At 46.6% G+C, this 23,741-nt stretch overlaps 1 protein-coding gene across 1 annotated transcript in view; it reads right to left on the minus strand.

Moving 5' to 3' along the window:
- Positions 1-23,741, minus strand: part of ME3 (malic enzyme 3) — a 175,063-nt gene that overhangs the window by 34,364 nt on the left and 116,958 nt on the right. Inside the window, exons 5-6 of the mRNA XM_077842181.1 lie at positions 16,186-16,347; positions 12,741-12,844 (exon numbers count right to left, since the gene is read on the minus strand). Of these exons, the coding sequence (XP_077698307.1) occupies positions 12,741-12,844; positions 16,186-16,347 (266 nt within the window). The remainder of the gene's footprint in view (positions 1-12,740; positions 12,845-16,185; positions 16,348-23,741) is intronic.

Raw genomic sequence — 23,741 nt, forward strand, 5'->3', positions numbered from 1 at the left:
CACCTGCAGCAGCTTCTAGTTAGAAGAGAGTCCTCAGGTCGGTCCAGCTGGCATGTTACCAGCTCTCATACGGCCATTCCAGATCCCCACCTCCCCACTTATGGCTCCCAGTCTGAGGAAGGGTTGGGAACCAGCTACACAGAGTCACATTAGGACTGAGTGTTTTCCAGCAGGGGAAAGGCAAGGTGAGTTAGGACAGGCTCCTTCCAGGAATCTCACTCTACCTACTATTTGTTCCTCTTTGGCATGCTCTCCTGAAGTCCATCTGAAACCCTAGGAAAATGTTCAGTGCCTAAGGAGTTAACCACCCAGAGTTTATCTACCTTTTTCGTAAAGCAAAGCTGTAGTATATACTATGTGGGATTTTGGTTTAACCTGGCTGGGGAGGCTTGAATAGATGGATGCCAGCATCCAAATTGCCTACCTCCATCCAATGGACCAAATTGCCTACCTCCATCCAATGGATATGCTGAGCAGATTGTTTTTCCCCCCTTCCAGTAAAATGCAGTTTTATTGCTTGACCTTCTAGTTTTGGACTCCAATATATTCCCATTCCTCTAGCGCACATTAAAGTGTGTATTTATTGGGACTATCTGCTCATGTAACTCTCTTTATGTACAGGTGCCTTTCCAGTTTGCATGAGTAATTTTCATCTTTGCTGGCTGTTAAAAGTTACTTTTTGGGAGACTGTTTTTGTGTTTCTCAGCCCTCCTTCCAAAGAGCAGAAGACAGGCTTAAAGGAATTCAGGAACCTTAGGACACAAATGTAGGTATGAGTAGCAAAAAAAAAAAAAAAAAAAAAAAAGGGTTTACAAACACTTATATTAAACACATTTTTCATTTAAAAATATTTTTAAAAATGGGCTGTTTTGAAGTTGCAGCTGAAACACTGCAGGACTGGTTTAGTGCATGAGAACTGGGCAATTATACTGATTGCAAATCGACAAGGCTGGTTTCAGGTGCACATTTTTAAAGTCCATGCTCAGGGCTCTGTATGAACTTCTGCACATGTGCAAAACACCTGATGTGCACACACATCTAGGCTGTGTGGGTGGGCAAAGCTGTGTGAATTCACAACTTGGGTACAAATCAAATGCAGAAAATAAGTGTATGAGGACTTCTGAACATAGCTACAAGAAACAGCTGTACAGTCCAGAGCTTGTGCACCACTGGGCAAGTCTGATTAAGTGCTGGCAATCCCAAAGCATGGTCAGGGTAAGAGATCAGAAGGTAGAAGTGATCTGAGTGCTCACAGAACAAGCCCAGGTGTGTCTGTTTCCAGAGCGTGCTGCAAACCCCAGCTATTTGGCGAAGCCTTCTCACAACGGCAGGAGCCCACGGACTATGGGAATGGCATGGGGCTTAAAACAATTCCAAGTTTAAGCAGCAAACTCATGGATGGCAGGAGCAGAGGCTACTAAGGACTAAACCCTAATGAATTCTTCATTCTGTGCTCACCAGCTAGAGATTTTGGTGAGGAGCACTCTGCAAACTTTGCCATCAGTATGACTTTTATTTCTCAGCCTAAAGCAGATCATACATGCCAAGTCCCCTCCTATCCATCCATTCATTCCTTGAATGCTTATAGAGACCTCACTGCTATAGTATGCAAACACAGAAGAGGATGAGGTTCTCTCTCTCTCTTCCCCCAACACCATCAAGAAGCAGGCTTATGATTTGTTTAGTTTTTTTATGAATCAGTGAGATTGAGGGTGCTAAAGCCTGGGCAAAGAGGCAGGTTTTGCATTTGGCTCTTTAAGTGCAGCAAGGTCCAGTGGTCACTCTTCTCTGTTCTGGTAGCGAGTTCCATGTTCCTGGTCCAGCTCCTGTCTCCCATGGCCACAAGCCTCCTCCTATTGGTTGAGTGAACCACTGTTCTGGTGGAATGCAGCTGTTGCGGGAGGTCCTGCTTGCAGCGGATGAGACTGTCTCTCCGGTAACCAGGACTGATGCCATGCACATCTAGTTAGTTTATACCACATTACACAAGTGCCTGGCAGTTATAAGAGTTGAATGGGTCTATGTTTTTCCCAGAGTTCTGTTCACTCATGCTAAGCTACATCCCACAATCCCTTGCAATAGTACAATTCAGCATATGGCATAAGCAGATAGGAAACATGTCAAAATCAAGATTCATTCATTCTATGTTTTAGTACAAGTTAGGGAGGTAGTTTCATGGGTAGTGCCTGGAATGCTAGTATCCAAAACAATGACAAGGAAGGGAGCACACCTTTTGTGTAAGGTGAATTTAACAATACTGCACAAGATGGCTTCCTGGAAACTGGTATCGTACTGAGCTTTCTTCCCGGACTATGCTAGTATTGACTTTAAGCAATAAATCTGACTACTTGCTACTTTTCCTAGATAAAGAGAATTGCAATAGTCCAGCCTAGAGGTTACAAATATGTGCATCACTATGGCCAGGTCTGCAAGCAACGGGATTGGATCCAAACTTCTAGCGTGTTTTTCCTCACCTTAACTAACTGGGTGTTCAAGCACAGAATCTACGAGGACCTCACACTAGTCTACAGAATTATGTGGGTGATGGCTTCAGAGGAGGTTACGCAAGAACCTCCAGCCTGAAAGAAAATGTGCCAAAATGATAGGTGTCAAGAGGACAAGGTGTTGGGAGGATAATGTGTGTGTGTTTGGGGGTGTGTGCAGGTGTTGGTTCACTTCTTGTGGGAATCACAGAAGAAACAAATCTCTAGAAGGGACCTGAATGCAGAGAATGCATCCATTTCTATCCTCCATCACTCCTAAAAGCTCTGAAGCTGGTGTTTTCCTGCCATTGCTCCAAAAATGGCACTGAGGCCTAGGAACAGGAAGCTCTATAACCTGTTCAATCTGTCTGGTTTTACACAGGCCGTAATAAAAGCTAGATAATAATAGCGCTCATGCATCTGCATTTGACCAAAGGACCATAGGGTTTCAGCACCATTCCTGGAGTTTGTTCTGCCATTTCTACAATAGAAAACACAAGTCTGCAAGCGACTAACCATGTGATCTTATTGTTGTTACCCTTGTCCTTCCTCACTCCTTACTCTTACACATAGCATCATGTCTAAAATTAAATTGCAAGCCCTTTGAGTAGGGACTGTGTCCTGGTCTTTACTGGCCCTACATAAATAACAAGCTGGGGTCCAAATTCTGGTTTCATGATTCGCATTAAGCAGTATATCTTCTTCCACACTTAGCCCCACTGAAATAATAGATTCTGAGCCCAGAACCTGTAGTCCATTATGATCATCTAGTCTGACCTCTTGCATGACACAGACCAAAGAACCTCAGCCAGTAACTTCTGCATCCATAGACACGTTGAGCGAGCTACTATTCAGGGTGAGGAAGGGTATAAGAATCTGGCTCCTATTCCATAGTTTCATGTTTTTCTAAGCAAAGGCAACAGTGCAAGTCTGTTTTAACAATTAACCCCCCAAAACTTTAGGAAGTTGTTCTGCTTCTCAGGAGACAGATATTAGGTGGGCCTCTGTAAGGATTTGTGTTTTGTCTCTCATTGTGTTATTTTCCACTGCTGCTAACAACAAAGCTTCACCGATGTGTTGGACAAAGCTAACAAGAAGGACACAGAAAACAAGATCTTTACGGATGCACTCTCTTCTCTCTCTGAAGATAGGGATGCACGTCTCTCTTGGAATGTGCTCACAAGAAGACGTGTGAATCCCTGAAGCAGCAGGCAGATGTTTTGCTGATGAAGTTGCTTTCAGTTCCTCCAGCAGAGAACTTTCTTTGTAATTTCCTAAACACTTTGACCATGCAGCCTGGTTCTTTTATCCACATTTGCATGTATCTCATCAACTTCTTCCAGGCTCATTATAGGTCACACGATCATGGGGAAAAAATTCTATGAGGCAATGCTCTGAGAAGCACCTGACTGGATAATGTAAGTCAAACCTTAAAGGGCCGAGTCCATGGGCTCTATGTGATGCATTTGCTGCTCAAGGTTGACAAGGCATTTCTATTCACTGTGAGCAGAAAGCATAAACTATTTCCCCAGAGGCAGGAACAAATGTTATTCAAGTTCCTTGGTGGCAAGATTCCTACAGAGGTGGTTTCCAATTCCTCCTTGAATATAACACTTCATAATAGCTCTCCAAGCCCATTATGGAAGAGAACTGCTTTACGCATTGAGTCCCCAGGCAAAGGAAGAGGTCTTTTCTCCCTTGCCCTCAACATTCCTCATCATATACTTGCCACTTTCATAATGGGAAGGCCACCTTCCAACTGCCAGCCTTGTGTGTGCCTCACAAGTGATTGGCATGTAGGCTGAAAATCCACAGATTCCTGGGCTGCGGGCACTTGGCTAGAAGTTGGCCACTGAAGAAGAGATGAACAAGATTTCCCCACCCAAAGCTCCACCCAGCACTTTGCAGGGACTGCCAGGTACCAGATTAACAGAATCCACTGGGAAAGATAAAGGCAGCAGCCCAAGAGTCTGCATTTCCCTTGCTTATGAAAGGGAGCCACCCACCAGGCTCTAGCAGCGTTGTGGTGGCTTGCCAGGCTATCCCACAGGAATGACAGAAGGTGCTGTGGGTAGAGGAAGGGCTGGGTCCAGCTGGTATGTTCTGAGAGAGAAAAAGGCAAGTCACTTCCCCCCGGTCCCTTGCAAGTCCTGGATTTCTGCTCAGGGGAGTCCAGCTGAAGAGTTGTCCATCCCCTGAGGCAAGAGTACAGGGATCAGAAAAAAATACCTTGTGCAAGCTGGAAACAGAGCAGCAGCCAGAAGCTCCAGAAGAGCAGGCACCAGCAGAATGGATCAAGTAGAGAGTTTGTGGGGGGAAAGGTGTTCATGCCCAGCCCTTTTACCAGGGTTCAGAGTCTAGGCCAAGCTTTGCTGTTGTGGATCCACTAGCTCCCTCCCGACCTGCAACTGGACCAGTAGCCCTTTGGCTGGTAGCTCAAGGGCATGTGGAGCTCCTGCCTGAGCAGGGCCACACACTAGGATTTGGCTACGGCATACAAGAGTACATTTACACTTCAATTAAACCGTTGTGGCTGGGCTGGGCCAGCTGACTCTGGCTTGCAGGGCTCAGGCTGCAGGGATCTTTACTTGTGGTGGAGGTGTTTGGGCTCGGGCTGGTGCCTGGGCTCTGGGACCCTCCCTCCCTCACCCAAGTTTTGTTTTTCCATTGTTCTCACAGCTTTACGTGCTTCTGGTCCAGGGGAGGAAACAATGGGGGCTGCAGAGAGAGAGCTGACAGCCTGGACAGTACGGGGGACAGGTGACAGTGCTATTATTTGTCAACAGAGGCTGGAATGTTTGTTTGCCCATTTACATCAGACAGACATTGGGTTTAAAGAAAAAAAGTCCCTTTTATTTTTATAGCATTTGTCTAGCTAAGAGACTTCCCGTAAGAACTGACAGAGTAGAAAACAGCCTGCAATATTAAAATAAAAGCGGGCGCTAGGGTTTGTATAGCACCGAAATCCACACACAAGGTGGAGTTTTACATCTTTGCGGTGATTCACCTGCCCTGATGGCATTATTTATCCAGCATTGACAGCTGCGAAAAGTGCTTTACAGACGTGGAAACAGTGGGAAAATTTGTTCATACCTGTAAGTTTGTCTTCTCATAACAAGGAAGCCATCAGCCTGGGTTACGGACTATTGCGTGAGCCTCACTCACAGGGACTCCTGGATGCAGCTCTGTGGCTGGAAGTTTTGGTGCCCAACCGCTCCTCCAGAAGAGCCCAGGAACTACGCCATGAGCCCAGTATTCTGCCTCTGTCTGTGAGATGCAGCAAATTGTGCTTTATCTGCAGTTTGCCTTCACTTCTTCCGGAATATATATTCCATTCCAATACAGGGCAAGAGTCAGACTGGGCCCATGTCAATGTGAATCCTGGGGCTGGGCCCTAGAGGCATAAAATCTTCTGAGGATCAGATCAGGTTATGAAAGGGATAGTGCAGCTAAAATGAGGTACAGCACTTTCTGGGGATTGGGAGTGGCCAGGGGATGCAATAGTGGTAGCATGGAGCCCTGAACACAAACCAACCCTGCCTCACGGCAGAAAACACCAAAGCCACCTGCCCTCCCTCAAGACATATCCTTCACCTAGAAAAGCTACAGTATATCAGGTGTAGCTGTAAATGCACAGTGCCAGAAAGCCCCAGTGAAGGATAAAACTGTTGCATTCCAAATCAGTCAAGGTCATATACGAAGTGTGAAAGCCCATTACCACAGGGCCAGCACAGCAGCAGTGGCTGAAGTTCAGCCCTTAATCAGTAACAGGACGTCGTGCGAGTGGAGCCAGGAGTACAGTATCAGTACTGCTCTCCCACACTCAGTATCAGACCCTGCTCCAAAGCAAGTCACTATGATCATGTGATGAGTCCAGCTCTTTCACTTCGTCACTGGGGGCACTCAGAAAGTTCACTGGAAGGACCACAGGGGCATTCCCGTTTAGGATTCCATGGCTGATCTGCCTTGCTGTCTGTTTTGAGAGCCATGCTGCAGCTTGGTAGTTTAGAAAGGGCTGCTCTGTGCATATTTAAAGCCACTTCACTCCAATTTGAGGTGGACATGGAGGAAATTCAAGCCCCGAGCACCATGGAGGTACAGACGGGGGATATACAGCTAGCTATCTCTCTGTGAAACTTGCACAGCAAAAACTGAAACTAAGCCGATCTGGCCTTGGTTTGAGGAGTTATTACCAACCCCCAAAAGGGGCTGGGTTCACAAAGCAGGATCCATTTATAGCTGTGGCCGAGCATCACATTGATATTTTCAGATCAATAAACTATATTAAATGTAAAGTCCAAATAAATAACATAGGGGATACTGTACTGATTATTTAGCATCATAAAAACGGCCACTGGATTTCCAGTCTGATGCATTAGAGAGCTGCTGAAACCAGAGGAACTTGTTGCAGAACATATGCCCAGCTTCCTGCAGGGCACTTGGGACCTTGTCTGTAGTTCTGCTCAAGGGTAAACTACTGGGCAGAGCTCAGGGGGGAAAAAAATCTGTTTCAAACCAAAATTAAAAGAACTACTTAGAGCTACTTTCTCTCTCTTTCCATTCAAATTCCCCAGCACTTGGTCTCTGATTGTCTCCTGCGCCCTGTCAAATGGAACAGGCTCATAAAAGAGACAGCTTCTGTTTTCACAATTACCCTGGTAATCAGCTGTGATGGGAAACGAAAAGGGAGAGAAGTTATGACAGCTTAACGAGGCTTCGGTGACACAATTTGCTGGAGTGTGGAAGTGCCTCTCCCAGGGCCTATACTTTGTTTGCTCAACATCTGTCAGCAAGCGAGCAAGGCTGGCTTTCACAAGGGAGGCTGGCGCTTTGGGATGGCCCATCCATCAGCACTTCTAGCCATTTGGAATCACGGTAACAGTGTTACTTTACTATGGGACTACGGAAGAGATGATGGGAGGTGGAAGTGGAGTCAGAAAGAAGGAATTCAGGAGAAAGGGAGGAGGAAAACACTTGACAATCTTTTTAAAATTCCCCAGCTCAATTCCAGATCTTGGTTAGTTTTTTTTAAAGGGAGTTTGCCAATTAAAGCACATTATTAGTGTATAGACTGAGTCTCATCACACTGCAAGGGCATCTAACTCTACACAGCACAAAGAAAATATACCCTGGCACATCAGCACCCCACACGGGTCTTTGGATTTCGAGCACAGTTTTCTCCGATATGTGGAGATTACGGGATAGTCATTCTGATAGGATCCCTGGACTCAGCGAGTGAGTTTTTATTCCAGCCTTGAAAATTTACCAGTCCAGGTGCGAAATCTACTTACTCTCCTTTCGCTCCAGTGACTGAAGATAATCTCGATATGCATATGTTACTTGCCCATCGCAAAAAAAAAAACCAAAAAAAAACCCATCCCACCCAACTACTTGCTGTAGGCAAGTAGCATTTTGCAAGGCTGCTTAATCCTAAATCCATGGCCTGAGCTAAGTGGGCCAAATTCTGGCTTCTACTGGGGATAATGAGAGCTGCAAATACAAGACTTTGGCCCTTAAAAAATGGGAAGTTCTTTCTTGCTTTCTAGGTGAAAGAGTAATGAATGGAGGTTTAGACACTGGGAAAATGCAGATATTTCTTCCAGCTGTTTTGAGAAGGGCCTTCATTAATAATTTGGTCTAAAAATGCCCATACATCTCATTTTATTGGCAAATACATTCGTGCTAACTGTGGAGTTACTGCTATACCCGTCCATTATTCAGTGGCTATTATGAAGCTGTGAGCCTTTGCCTCTGAGTGGAGATGCCTCCAGCCATAGCAATTGGAATCACATCTGTTTGATTTTATTCATACATTAGAACAATGAATCGTCACTCTTTCCTCCTTCCTGTGTTCTGACACATTCCACTTCCTTTACACATGTCGGCTGAAGCAGTAGTTACTAGCTGGGACGGGAGGTGCTCTGGCAAAAGAGCTGACCACTGATTTACATGAGAATTTAAAGGACCCTTATAAACTAGATTAAACTTTTTACATGACTAGCATGTCTCCATTTTGGAGAATTCAAGAACTGTTCTTGCAAAGCCTCTCAATATAAACCAAATTAACCTGGTTAATTAATCATTAGGGACTCAAAAAATCCCCCCAAAATAATCAGACAAGCTGTCCCCTCAGATTGTGGGTTTATTCTCAGATGATTCTCGGATGATTCTGAGAAGTGCTATTCTCATGAATAACAAAAGCCAGAGCCCAGAGTCCAGATTTCAGGGATCAGAGCTTTTCAAATTCAAAGAAAGAAAAGGAGCACTTGTGGCACCTTAGAGACTAACCAAAGCTCATGCTCAAATAAATTGGTTAGTCTCTAAGGTGCCACAAGTGCTCCTTTTCTTTTTGCGAATACAGACTAACACGGCTGTTACTCTGAAACCTGTCAAATTCAAAGGTCGCTTCACAAGTACCACTGAGGTTAGCTACAATATGACAGCACTTTCATGCACTTTCATTACCCTGAACTGTTCAGGTGGTAATCCAAGACCAAATGAATGCACTGCATTCAAGCCTGCTGAATCCAGTTCAGCCTAGAGTTACCTCCTTTCCCAACACCAGGGTCTTTGCAATAAAGAATAACTATTAAAATGAGCACTAGAAGAAGTAGTAATACAATTCTATGATGCCTTGCACCCATGGTCTCAAGATACCTAATATATATGAATGGATTTGTCCTCATAATACACTTGCAAAGTAGGTATACCATTCTGGAGATAACCTCTGTGGGTCTCAGGCTGTCTAAGGGATTTGTCCTGCATTGTTGAGAGCAGAAGCCAAGGCTCTTGACCCCAGTACCTTGCTCCAATCACTAGATCACACTGCCTCGGCATGTCATTCCACATGAGAGGAGAGCTGCGTTCCATGGCTGAGTTCCCTCTGCGTTCTCCTCTGGGATTAGCCCATCTAACCCAGCCATAAGGAAACAATAGGCAGTCTTTTCCCAACAGCTAGCACAGAAGAAGCATGCTGCCCGGGAGCATATTCCCATGGGTCAGGGTGGCAGGCCAGGGCTGGCTAGCTGCGTATGTTTTGCCCTGTTCCCAAAATAAATCTCGCAGTGGTGGCGAGGTTCATATCCTGCATGTTGAGCAATCTCTGCCATAGACATCACAAACAAAGACCAGAGCCAGACTAGTGATGGGAGGGAGCCATTATCTAGGTCCTTCTACTACTCATCACCATAGAAACCAAGTGCCTCAAGCTGTTGTCCCAGGACCCTGCTGAGCTCTGAATTCTCTCTCCCTGGTCCTCTTGTTGCCAGAGGAGAAGAGGAAAGTTTAGGAGACATCCTTTCTCCACTGTGTTCATTAGAGGCTGGAGTTAAAATAGAAGAGCGTGCCAACAAAAAAACAACAGTAACACTCACACTACAATTCCCTTCACCTCTCAGTTGCTTTCAATCTCCTGTGATTCCACAGGTTTCAGAGTAACAGCCGTGTTAGTCTGTATTCGCAAAAAGAAAAGGAGTACTTGTGGCACCTTTAGAGACTAACCAATTTATTTGAGCATAAGCTTTCGTGAGCTACAGCTCACTTCATCGGATGCATACTGTGGAAAGTACAGAAGATCTTTGGTTAGTCTCTAAGGTGCCACAAGTACTCCTTTTCTTTTTGTGATTCCATAGACGTGTTTCTCTACTGCCAGAGTTTTCCAGATTAGACAAGACATGAATTCCTAATTTCAACACAAGCCACAAAAGATCCAACCTTTCTTTTAAATAATCGGGCCTTCGTCCATTATAAAGAAAAAGAAGAAAAAGCTCAAATTTTTCCACTCTCTTTTAAGGTTCTCTTTTAAGCATTTCTAATGCACCCCTCACTGAAGTGATAATGTTCATGACTAGATAGCATATTTTTTATCCACAGATCTCAGGGGCTTACAAAGCTCTGTAATAATTATTAGCCCACGTTGCAGATGGGGAATCTGCAGCCCAGAAGAGGTGAAGGGCCTGGCCTAAGGTCACACAGTGAGTCAGTAGCAGAACTGGGAACGGGAACCTTGGGTGAAGTCCGGGCTCCACTGAAACAAAACTCCCATTAACTCAATGGGGTCAGGATTTCACCCCAGTTCTCTCAGTCTGGTACCCAATTCCACTGGACCAAGGGCCAGTCACAAAAACGGAGGGTTGCACTGACACTGTCTCTAAAGCAGTCAGCTCCTCCAGGACCTACAGCTGCTAAAGTCCTCACCATTTCCCTCCTTACTGCTCCTCCCAACTCATTTGGGCATGGGGGAAGGGCGCTGGTCATTTTTTTGGGTAGGTGTTGCCCTTAGAACCCTCCAGACCTAAGACATAACCCTACAGTTCGCAGCAGTGCACGCAGAAACAGCCTGCTGAGACAGAGGGAAGGGGGGAGACCTAATTCATGTAACTGACGTGATGCCTTTAAATGCAAAGAACTGAAACAACAACAGTGTGGAGGGAAGACAAGCAAACATGAAGCACCTCATAAATCAGGTGGGTAGGAGTGCGCTGCAGCACTCTGCAGTCCCTGATTAACGTCATCTGTTACTTTAGCAGAGGCAGAAAATGATGCTCAAGAGGTTAGGGCTTTTCCAGTCTGTTTTAAATTGCTGTTTTCTCTCTCTTCCTTCCAATATCCCCTTCAGTGAGTCGAGGGGATTGTCATGTACTTTCACCTTCCCCACTTGGGCACAAGAATGCACTGCAAAGCACGTAACCAATAGCCATGAGCAATGGTTCTCAGCTTTTTTCATAGCATAACCCTGTGTTACAACAGAATACTATTTGGGATTGCCATCCCCTCCCTCCCAACTAGCCATAAAGAAAGGTGGGGTGGTTGTGATTGACCTTGAATCTACTGGAAGGATGAGAGTCCAGCAGAGATCAGCCCAATCTGCAAAATCTGAATCCAAATTCCCCAAAGCTCAGGGCAAGCAGATGGGAGATTTTGGAATGCCAGGTGTAAAGCTCCAATCTGGACCTGAACTGCAGAGGTTTTTTTGGTCTGGTGTGCAGGTTCGGGTCCATATCTATAGATTTAGGGTCCAGTCCCACAGTCCTTACTCTTGTGAGCAGTCCCAGTGATTGCAGGGGGAAATGAGTGAGAGCTACAGGACTGGGCTTCATGCCTATGTATCAAACTCATTCAATGGAGAGGGCTTACCTCCATTTTGAATGATGGTCCATGAGTTGGGGTATAAACAGAGAAACCCACACTCCCCCAGTTCACAGTGGATTTCCCACTGATGCTAATGGAAGATTTGGGTGAAGATCAAGATAAGGTGCAAGTATGGCCTGTATATAGTGTAGGCCTTGCTGTAGCACTAGGCATAACAAACAGTGTGAACCAAAGGCTGTGAACCAGAGTAGGCCTGGCCTTGGCAAAACAACACCACCAATACCACAGCTCGGTATTAGCTAACACCAAGTAAGCACATTCCTGACTGGAGAGGATGGTACAAAACCACACAGATCTCTCAAGTAACTTGGTAAACGCATTCCAATGAGATGGTACAAGAACACACCGACCCCTCGTCAGATCAGGCTGGGATGACAGGATAATGTCTCCAGGCCCAGAGCTAGCACACTAATCACTGGACCATCTTTCCTTCTGGTTAGTGTGTCTCTTCTCTTTTCATTTCTCTGTTCTCCTTTCCCTTCCAATTCCACATTCTTTAGCCAGGGAATTCACTCCTAACACCTTCCCTGTTCCACAGCTAAAATAAACAGTATGATAGTTGATGCTTATATTTATAGTGTCTTCAGGGTTAACACTGATGTGGTTACTGGCAGGCAGGGAAGCTCACACCTCTCAGAGTAAGTCATTCACAGGCTGCTTGCAGATTCAGGCAGACAGCCCCACATTGAATTACACCCTGTTTACTTTTAGAAGGTTTACTTCACAACCATGACAGCTAGACCCTTAACAAAAAAAACCCAACAAAAAACAAAAAGGATGCTGAGATTGCGAATCTGCTATGTAGTTCACGTAAATACACCATGGAGGCCGGATACAGCCCACAGGGCCCATTTGACACCTTTAGCTTAATGTATGGACAGGAAATGGTTATAAATAGTCAGTCCCCTCTCAACTCTCTAAAGACATAAATAATTTTGACTTGGAGTGTTCGAGCACTCAGTCAGGGTCATTTCCAGACCACCCACGGGGTTTGCATTAATGGATTTTCTTTGCTTAGCTATCAATTAAACTAGTGTTTACTTTGAGTGCTTTAACATCTTTTAAATGGAAGCAGCTAAGAGGAGACTCACACAAAGCCCCACTTACTTGTTAGTGACTGCTTGCATAAACTCATCAATCAGTTCATCGTATTGTTTCCCACGGACCCGCTTGTGTTTCAGTCCAATATAGAGTGGATCATTCAGGAGAGCCTAAGACACAAAGCAATCTGTTTATGGCACCTGCTTCTCTGCCGAACAGAGATTTACATACAAAATGTACGTGTCTCACATTTATGTCCGCTTCAATCATTATCGCTAAGCAACAAAACATGGCGGGCTGTCCAGTTCCTGGGCATGATGCAAACACAAATCCCTTCCTGAACACCAGCTTTAGTTCATGATAAATAAACCCACACCAAGGAGCGTCTCATTGTGGAAATACAATCATAGGAATTGAGTGCTTGCTGGACAGCCCTGGGAAGCAGAGTCCTCTCTCCACAGGACCAGGAGAGCTCATGCAGTGACAGTGCTTCCTTATGCCACCTTCCTGAAATGTTTCACTCTTGCCCTGTAAGGCCTAGCTTGTAGGTAGTTCAGTGTCCATTGCTCATTCAGTTCCTGGGTTCTTACCCGAGACTGCCCATGTGGGGTTCACTAGGGACAGTCATGATTTTTGCAACATGGACTCCTCTCCATTAGGAACTAATGAGGCCATCAATCCATTTCATCTAAGCCACCAGATGCTAACAAGATTTCTACTGTATTAACCTGAGCTGGATTTGAACCAGTGATCTCCTGAACCATCTAGTCCTCAACTTCACCTGTATGTGTTTGCTCGTCTCCTTGAGTTTGCTGCCATTTTCTAACTTCAGACTCAGATTTCTATTTCTAAAAGCCTTTTGCAGATATTGGACACAACTCCATACATTCAAAAAACTGTTTTTCCAATCAACCCCACAAGTGCTGAACAGGGACCAGCATCCTATCTAAGGCTGATAAGAAGCTGTTGCCTCCAAAAGTGGTGATTCAGCATGGAAAGAAATAACATCCGGGAGAATGTGACAGAAATAGCAGTAGCAGGAGACAGATGGGCCACCTAGCAGGATGTTTTGAAGGTCTCAGTGAGTCATCAGAAAGAGATCCCACTTCCGCCCTGGCCTCAGGAACCGAATCATGGCTGTCAGAGGGGCGCATCCTACCAAACCCCTATTGTCCTGTAGCTTTGCAAACCTTAACTGTTGGCAGGTATGCTAAAACGAAATCTGTTTCCAGAGCCACAGAAACCCAGCTGTTTTTCCTTTAGCGGGGAATATGAAAGGGGTTTTCCATTGATTTTGCTTAGGTCTGCTCTTCTATGCCATGGTTCTTGAAAGAGGAGACACATGTTCCCATTACTATATAGCACTTGAATACATTTTTAAGTGGTCAATGGCATGTTGCTGGTTCTTTAAAGTGAGCTACCTGGGCGATTCCAAGTTCTGAAAGCCACAGGCTGAGTTGCCCAAGCAGTACATGGAAGTATTCTGTAACACACTGACCACGTCTCCCAGTAGTTGTGGGAAACTTCTGATTTAGTAATGTTATCTCCTGCATAAAAACAACAAAAACCATCCATTTATGCCAAATTCAAAAACTCAGCTACATTACCTAGAATCATACACGTCAGCCCTGGGTGCGCATCAGCATAGGCTGTGGAGCTGGCATTGGGAGGCAGACCTGAGCCAGGGCCCGACCATGTTTAGCCAGGCCAAACCTGAATGTGCAGGACCCCGTGGGCCAGATTGCAATGCCACTCACTCCAATTTGGCCCGGCCACCACCACAAATCTCCCTGAAATTAATTTGAAAAGTTTGATCTGTATGCGCTGCAGTACCAGCAAGATGGCAAGGAAGTGCTTCTCAATGCATCATTATGCACTAAACACAGAAAGAGGCAAGTCATTTAAAATGTTAATTTATTAATTTTTTCATGTGAGTGGGATAGCCTTGTGGTTTGAGCATAGACCTGAAAGCCAGGAACTCCTGAGTACCAGTGTGGAGAACATGGGGAAGAGCTGCGTTACATTTATGACAAGCATTTGTGATTCAGTTTCCCTCTCACTTTAGTATTGTTACCCCCTAGGTTGGAAGGGGTGAATGTCTTTCCTGGGGCAGGGGATAAGTAACGAAGGGACGGTATGCGAGTCACATAAGGGTTGGGATGAATGGTCTAGCCAGAACTGGCAACATGAGACTGGAGCTACCTTGGAGATACAATGGAGACCGACAACCTGACTTTTAATGAATGCCAACCAAATGGGCTTTTTGGAGCAGGATGGGTAAATTACCTGTCTGATGACACTTAGTCCCGTTCCACTGCTGGCACGGGGATGTCACTTAGGTCACGTCTACACTACCCGCCGGATCGGCTGGTAGTGATCGATCCCCGGTCGCTCTGCCGTCGACTCCGGAACTCCACAATGGTGAGAGGCAGAAGCGGAGTCGACGGGGGAGCGGCGGCTGTCGATCCTGCACCGTGAGGATGCGAAGTAAGTAATTCTAAGTCTATTCTCGTAGCTGAAGTTGCGTATCTTAGATCGACACCCCCCCCCCAATGTAGACGAGGCCTAAGACCTGAATTTTCCATAATGGCCTCTAATTTGGCTTCCTCAGTTTTTGGGCGGCCCAATCTGAAACACTGGGCCCCACATCTAAAGAGGTGTTGAGAACCCACAACTCCAAATGAAGCCCATGAGTGCAGAGCACCTCTACAAAAATCAAGTGGCTGATTAAGGTGCCTAAGCTTCGATTGAGGTGACGGCCTTTCAAGTTTGAAAGTTTTATCTCACCAGTTTTGCCATGCCAGCTGAGAATCATATATTCAGATGGCTTATGGTCAAATGAGAAGCAAGTACATTTTAAAATAGTTTCTTGCATATTCGACAAGCATTGGCCATAGCAAATATCTATAGGAACTTATTTTAAAAACATCCTCACAGATGTCTCTTCTGGCATCAGTAAAGTGTTGCATTTCAGCCCTTCTGAGCCAGAGTCATAAGGCAGAAAACTGTGAACAGATGGAGTCCTCCTGTCCTGTTATCGTGTGCAGTAAAGTGTGCAATCTGACAAAACACTGCCATTAATTAAGCCCAAACCACCCAGTGGGGATTCTCCATTTGCTGAAATATAATCGCTTCCAAACACACCCAGGGATGTGTCAGTTTCCTTATGCTTTTCACAGGAAAAGTCAGTCTGTATCTGCATGGCTGAAATCTTTTAACTCACCTTATCATGCTGAAAGATGGAGCTGACCCTTCAACTCCTGCTGGCCCAGCTCCAGCTTCGCCTTCCCATCAGTGGAACATGAGGACAGCCAGTGTTTATCTGATCTCATACTACGAGCAAGAGTGCAAGCTGGCAACTTCTGTGCACTGTTGGGTTAGCTGTCTTCTTATCTTAGGTGTCTCTGACTCTAGCTCCGAATTCAGGGACTGATTCTCCGAGTTAAGAACCCAGCTTTAAATAAAACAGCTTTTCGTTTTTAAAATGCACAGAATAAGCAGGTAATCTTACCTCGTTGTCTGTGCCAACATCAAGCAGGACAGGCAGACACTGTTGCGGGTTCACTCCACCACAGGCTGTGTACAAGGCAAGTTTCCCTACTGGGATGCCCATGCCATAACTTCCTAGATCTCCTAGGCCTAGAATTCGCTCTCCATCTGTCACCACGATGGCCTGCAGATAAGGAAGAGCGTCCATTATACAGCGTTGCCAATGCTTTATTTAACACTGTTTGCAGAACCAGCTCCCTAGATTTTTATAACAATGCAGTTTTGTAGCCACAGTATGGGATGGAAGTTTGTTCCCTTCGTAGGTTACTGTACTACTAGTTATCACAAAAGTGCAAGTCAGCCATGGGGAGAGGGCTAGGAGGGCAGCAAAGCATGGTGGAGAACATCAGTGAAGGACTCTGAGCCCTGGTCTGCCCTGCAAACGTATGTTGGTCTGACTGCGTCACTCCGCGGTATGGAGAACCCACACGCCTGAGTGATGCAGTTATGCAGTGTAGACAGCGCTATGTCGACGGGCGGTGGCGTACTGTGCTGACGGGAGAAGCTCTCTCTTTGGCATAGGTCGTGTCTTCACTAAGTGCTACAGTGGCGCACCTGCACTGGTGCAGCAAAGTGTAGACACGCCCTGAGGTCAGCATTTCTCAAATGGGGGTCCACGAGGGTACTCCAGGGGCGTCCACCAGCCGCACTGATCAACTCCTTCCCCTCCCTCCCTCAACTCCTCCCCCTCCCTCCCAGCACCTCCTGCATGCCGGGGAACAGCTGTTCAGTGGGGTGCAGGAGGTGCCCTGAGAGAGAGGGAGGAGCGGGGATGGGGTGCGCTTGGGGAAGGGAGCAGAATCATGTCTAAGGCCACTGGCCCCACTGATCAACTCCTCCCCCTCCCTCCCAATGCCTCCTGTCCGTAGGAGAACAGCTGTTCAGCAGCGTGCAGGCGGCGCTGAGAGGGAGGGGGAGGAGCAGGGATGGGGCATGCTCAGGGGAGGGGGTGGAAAAACGTGGGGAAGAGGAGGGGCAGGGATGGAGTGGGGGCAGGAAGAAGTGGGTGGGGGTGAGGCCTTGGGGGAAGGGGTGGAGTGGGGGCAGGGCCTGAAGCTGAGCAGGGTGCTTGGGAGTTCATGAAAAATTTTAAAGCAAAATGGGGCTCCTTGAGTTGCTAAAGTTTGAGAACTGCTGCCTTAGGTAGTTAGTAACTCTTGGAGTGAGGAATCCCCCCCCCACACCTTTATCTATTTTATGCACCTATCAGGTCCTTCACTAGTAGTCTTTGGAATGAGCCAATTTTGAAGACATGGGAAGAGAGAGACTGGATTAAAATGATTTAAACTCGTTTAATTAAAAAGCAGTGTGATTTAGCTCTTCCGATCGCCTCTCTTTGCAGATGTCATTTTCTGCATCAGCCAGTGCTATAAGATCTCAGTTGTAACCCTATACCAGGTATATTGATCACTATTCCCTTCACAAACTGACCCAGGCATTAGCCTCTTCGCTAATGGTGACAGCCAAGTTCATAGAGAGACTACTTGGCACTCATGTAGTGCCTTTCAACCAAGGATCTCAGAGCACTTTGTATGTATTCAGAAATTAAGCCTCACAGGCCTGTGACCTGACACCTTGGTCAGTAATATTGTTGCTGTTTTCCAGATGGGGAAACTGAGGTAGAGAGAGAGGCATAAGTGACGTGCCTTAAGTCATGGCAAGCTTGTAATGGATACCTGCTTTCCTGACTCCCATTCCTGTGCCATAACCCCAAGACTATTCTCCCCATCACGTTTTTCTTCTCTCCACTCTTAGGCTAGCTTGACCTAGCTATGTTGCTCAGAGGTGTGAAAAATTCACAGCCCTGAGAGATGTAGTGAAGCTGACCCAGGCCCTAGTATAAATGCCAGTAGGTCGACAGAAGAATTGTTCTATTGACCTAATACTGCCTCCTGAGGGGGTGGATTAACTGCTGTGACGGAAAAACCCCTTTCATCGCTATAGCAAGTGTCTACACTATGGTGCAAGAGAGGCACAGGTACAGTGCCGTGGTTGTACCTCTGTAGCATATGTAGTATCAACGTAGCCTTACTTTAGTCTTTTCTCTCATCCACGCATTGGCATCTACACTAGCCTTGAGCCTGAGTTAACGAACTGTCAGGTAACACTGGTACCTGACATGTGTGTAGGTGGTTAGTGGGGACACTCCCCATCCTACCAACTTTTGCCCTTTTCAGCACTACAATGGCAAGCAAATACTTAGGTTGATCCCTGAGGGAATGTCCTACTGCACTTACACGTTTATTTGACTGGTGGTTTTGTTTGTTTCTTTGTGACAACCAGGAGAAAAAAAGCATGGCCAAGATTTTCAAAGTTAGAAGCTTGAAGTTAAGCAATTTAATCACCAGCCTGAGGTTAAGAGTGTCAAGGACCCAATCACAGCTCTCACTGAGGTTAATTAGGCTCCTATTTTTGCCAGTCTTGTTGTGTATGTGTGTGTGGGTGGTGGCGAAAACTAGTAAGTACATGGCAATTCTGCCTTAATGCAGGAGGAAAGTGGTTAACACAATGCCAAGACCATCCAAAACTGGCCAGGAGCTTCAGGGAACAAAGCATTCAGATTCAGATCATGTGGATTATTTGATTGAGGGTGACCTAAATGCACAATCTGGCTTGGATATCGAAGGAGAAGTCCATGGCGAAATTATATTTATTTAGTGATTCACTGAGTTAATGCCAAAAGGGAACCCACATGCACTTTTAGGATAAATAAGAGAATGGAGGATTATAAAATATCTCAATAGATCACCTTTCTTTGGTGGGGGATAATAAAGATGGGTTTATTGGCTAGGGCTATTTGCTAGGGCAAACTGGCTTTGTGAACTCAGGGAAAGAATAAACCACATGATCAGCTCTTTTAGTTCAGGAGAAAAAATGATTTTCGAATGTTCTCTTTCAGCATATTTCTGATGATTAAAGGGAGATACCATTGGAGGATTTAAACTTGTGCTATATGGCTTTAATTCCATTGCTGATAAACAGTCAGACACTGTTATTCAATGCACACAATATACATCTCCCAAGGATCTTGCAGTTCTTTTCTCCCCCGAGTTAACCCGCAATTTTAAACTGGAAAAAACAGAACGGCACCGAATTGGCTCATGAAAAATCATGAGACGGGGGAAAGAAAAAGATGGCTTGTTTGGCACAATGCATCCATGCATATATTTGTGTTTTGTCTCCCTGCCAAAATCTGTCGTACATTTTGTGTAATGTTGGGTGTTCTAAAGATATCACGAGGTGTATGCAGTGGTTGCTCTTGTGACATTCCCTGAGTAGGTGCCAGCTAGGGTTGCCAACTCTTTAATTTCACAAAACCAAACACTCCTGCCCCACCACCTGCCCCGCCCCTTCCCCAAGGCCCTGCCCCTCTTCACGCCATCCCCCTTCCCTCTGTCGCTCGCTCTCCCCCACCCTCACTCACTTTCACCGGGCTGGGGCAGGGGGTTGGGGTATGGAAAGGGGGTGAGGGTTCTGGCTGGAGGTGCGGGATCTGGGGTGGGGCTGGGGATGAAAGGTTTGGGGTGCGGGAGAGGGCTCTGGGCTGGGGCAAAGTGGTGGGTATGGGTTGTGGGCTTGGGATGCATGCGGGCTCCAGGTGGGGCAGGGGGTTAGGGTGCCGGGGGGGAGGGGGCGTGAGGACTCTGGCTGGGTGTGCAGGCTCTGGGATTGAGCCGGGGATGTGGGGTTTGGAATGCAGGAGGGGGTTCAGGCTCCGGCTGGGGGTGTGGGCTCTGGGGTGGGGCTGGGGATCAGGGGTTTGGGGTGCGGGAGGGGGCTGGGGTAGGGTGTTCGGGTGTTGGGGTGGGGTGTGGGATCCATGAGGGAGTTTGGGTGCGGGAGGGGATTCCGGGCAGGGACAGGAGGTTGGGGTGCGGGACAGGGTGCAGAGTCCCGGAGGCACTTACTGCGGCTCCCAGGAAGCAGCCGTCAGGTCCCTGCAGCCCCTAGATGCACGGACAGCCAGGGAGGCTCCGCACGCTGCTTCACGCACACAGGCGCCACCCCTGCGGCTCCCATTGGTTGCAGTTCCCGGCCAATGGGAGCTGCAAAGCCGGCCCTCAGGGCAGGGGCAGCACGAAGAGCCTCCCTGGCCGCCCATGCGTCTAGACTCTAGGGACAGCAAGGACCTGGCAGCTGCTTCCGGGAGCCGCGTGGACCTTGGGCAAGCAGGCAGCCTGCCTTAGTCCCGAGCGCCCGCCACGTCACTGACCGGACTTTTAATGGCCCAGTCGGCAGTGCTGACTGGCGCCGCCAGGGTCCCTTTTTGACTGGGCATTCCAGTCGAAAACCCAACGCCTGGCAACCCTAGTGCCAACTCCTTCCTACCAGGAGTCAGGGTGAAGTTTCAATGCAAAATGCATTACAAATAACAGCAGGGCTGCAGACCTCGCAGAGATTAAGCAGGGAATGCCATCAAGCTCTTAAAAAGCCATTGCAGTAACAAGCCAGTCACTAAGGGAAACCAGTACATGTACTTCTTTGCAGTCAGTGCCTTCATTTTCTTGCATTTGGGAAGATTTTCCTGTTTACTTTTCTTTGTGAGTCAACACTAAGTACTAGCCAGAGCTAGGAAAGGCTCTTTTTGGGTGGGCTCCATCTGTTTTTGGCGTGCACTCCCGCCCTAACCACACCCGAGGCACACAACTGGGATTGGAAGATGGCAGATGTGGGAATATGGAAAGCAAAGAACTCATGCTTTGATGGAAATTTATGGTGAAACTAATGCAAATTCCATGGAAATTCTCTATGCAGAGATTGTTGTTTAAAAAGCAAGTCATAACTAATCAAATGCACCATAAACCAAGGATATACCTGAGATGATGATATTTTCATCCTGTGGATGGACGACTTAAACTCCACCATAGACTTCCACCACAACTTCAACCACTACCCATGAATTAAACTCTCTTGAACACTCCCACCATGATCAGCTTCAACAATGGAACCCTACAGACAACTGTATACAAGAAACCCACGGATCATCACATCTACCTCATAAATCCAGTAACCACCCCAAACACACCAAGAAATCTTTATTTACAGCCAGGCTCAGATACCACAGAATATGCTCTGAGGGAAAAGTCTGGGATATACACTTTAACATACTCAAAACCACCTTCACCAAACAAGGACACTCCACTAGAGAAGTAGATCACGTCATGGAACGGGTCACCCAAATATCCCAAGAGAACCTGCTTCAATACAGAAATAAAACCCCCTCCAAATGCACACCCTTAGTTGTCACCTGCCCCCCACACTGGAACCCATATGGGGTTTTACCAAACAACTACAACCCATGCTCAATGAGGAACCCATCCTGAAAGAAATCTTTCCTGCACCCCCTCTCCTGGCCTTCAAACAACTCCCCAGCTGCTTCAAGCTCATCATCAGAAGCAAGCTCCCCACAGACCAGAACACAGCAACTCAAAGTGGCACCAGACCCTGCCAGAACAACAGATGCAAAACTTGCAGACATTTCTCCACTGTACAATGATCGACACCCTGCACGACACCCCTTTCAAGATCCCTGGGACCTGCATTTGCTCATCACAACATGTGGTGTACCTCATCCAGTGCACGAAATGCCCCAATAACAACTACGTGGGTGAAAACAATCACTGCACTCTTGAATAAACTCACACAGGAAATGATAAAAGAAAAAAACACTACATCACCTGTGGGTGAACACTTTTCACAAAGCGATCACGCTATATCTGACCTCTCAGTCTTCATCCTCGAAAAAAACCTGCACAACACTTTCAAAAGGTTAGTCTGGAGCTTAAATTCATAACTTTGCTAGACAATAAAAATCATGGACTGAACAGAGACACTGGATTTATGGCTTATTACAACAATGTGTAACCCGCTAACTCTCTCCTTTTTGTCCTATGACTGCAGGGGTGTTAATTGGCCACTTAGAATCATAGAATATTAGGGTTGGAAGAGACCTCAGGAGGTCATCTAGTCCTAGCCCCTGCTCAAAGCAGGACCAACACCAACTAACTCATCCCAGCCAGGGCTTTGTCACACCAGGCCTTAAAAACCTCTAAGGATGGAGATTCCACCACCTCCCTAGGTAACCCATTCCAGTGCTTCACCACCCTCCTAGTGAAATAGTCTTTCCTAATATCCAACCTAAACCTCCCCCATTGCAACTTGAGACCATTGCTCCTTGTTCTGTCATCTGCCACCACTGAGGACAGCCTAGCTCCATCCTCTTTGGAACTCCGCTTCAGGTAGTTGAAGGCTGCTATCAAATCCCCCCTCACTGTTCTCTTCTGCAGACTAAATAAGCCCAGTTCCCTGTCTCTCCTCATAAGTCATGTGCCCCAGCCCCCTAATCATTTTCGTTGCCCTCTGCTGGACTCTCTCCAATTTGTCCACATCCCTTCTGTAGTTGGGGGACCGAAACTGGACGCAATACTCCAGGTGTGGCCTCACCAGTGCCGAATAGAGGAGAATAATCACTTCCCTCGATCTGCTGGCAATGCTCCTACTAATCCAGCCCAATACGCCGTTGGCCTTCTTGCTGCTTAGCCAGTGGGTCCCCAGCCTGTAACGGTGCATGGGGTTCTTCCTTCCTAAGTGCAGGACTCTGCACTTGTCCTTGTTGAACCTCATCAGATTTCTTTTGGCCCAATCCTCCAATTTGTCTAGGTCACTCTGGACCCTATCCCTACCCTCCAGCATATCTACCTCTCCCCGCAGCTTAGTGTCATCTGTGAACTTGCTGAGGGTGCAATTCATCCCATCATTCAGATCATTAATAAAGATGTTGAACAAAAGCGGCCCCAGAACCGACCCCTGGGGCACTCCGCTTGATACCGGCTGCCAACTAGACATCAAGCTGTTGATCACTACCCGCTGAGTCTGACAATCTAGCCAGCTTTCTATCCACCTTATATGGTCCCTTTATTACAGTTTTATGTGCTAAACTATCTGTTTGAGCTTGTATTTAGCTGTGACACTTGGAGTATCTACCTTTCCCAGACCCGAAAGAAGAGGTCTGTGTAGCTCGAAAGCTTATCTCTCATGCCAACAAAAGTTGGTCCAATAAAAGATATTACCACACCCGCCTTGTCTTGCTAATAACCAACCAAATCATTTTCCAGAGTCTCAGATCCTGTCTCGTCCAGCAAAGCATGCAAATTTTCCTTTCGATCCTGTATGCCCATTATAGTGGGCAATTTCTTGAATCACAGATTCACCAGGCCAGACTGATGGTGCTGCACCCACTATGCACAGTCTGTATGGATTGGAGAGGAGAAATCTGACCCAAGTTTTCGAAGTGCTTCGGAACAAAAGGAATTGTATAGATATAAGCTCAATAGAGCAGCCAGTGTAAAATTCTTAGTTGTACAGCTGTTGATGAACAAAGCTCAATGAACAGGGCATTTGCCTGTAGTTGAGAAAGGCAGGCTTGTGACTGAACCCCAGGATTAGGACTCAGGATTTCTGAGTTCCATTCCCAGCTTTGCCACAAATGTCCTTTGTGACCTTGGGTGAGTCACTTAA

Source organism: Eretmochelys imbricata, chromosome 1 (assembly GCF_965152235.1).
Source record: "Eretmochelys imbricata isolate rEreImb1 chromosome 1, rEreImb1.hap1, whole genome shotgun sequence".
Classification (NCBI taxonomy): Eukaryota; Metazoa; Chordata; order Testudines; family Cheloniidae; genus Eretmochelys; species Eretmochelys imbricata.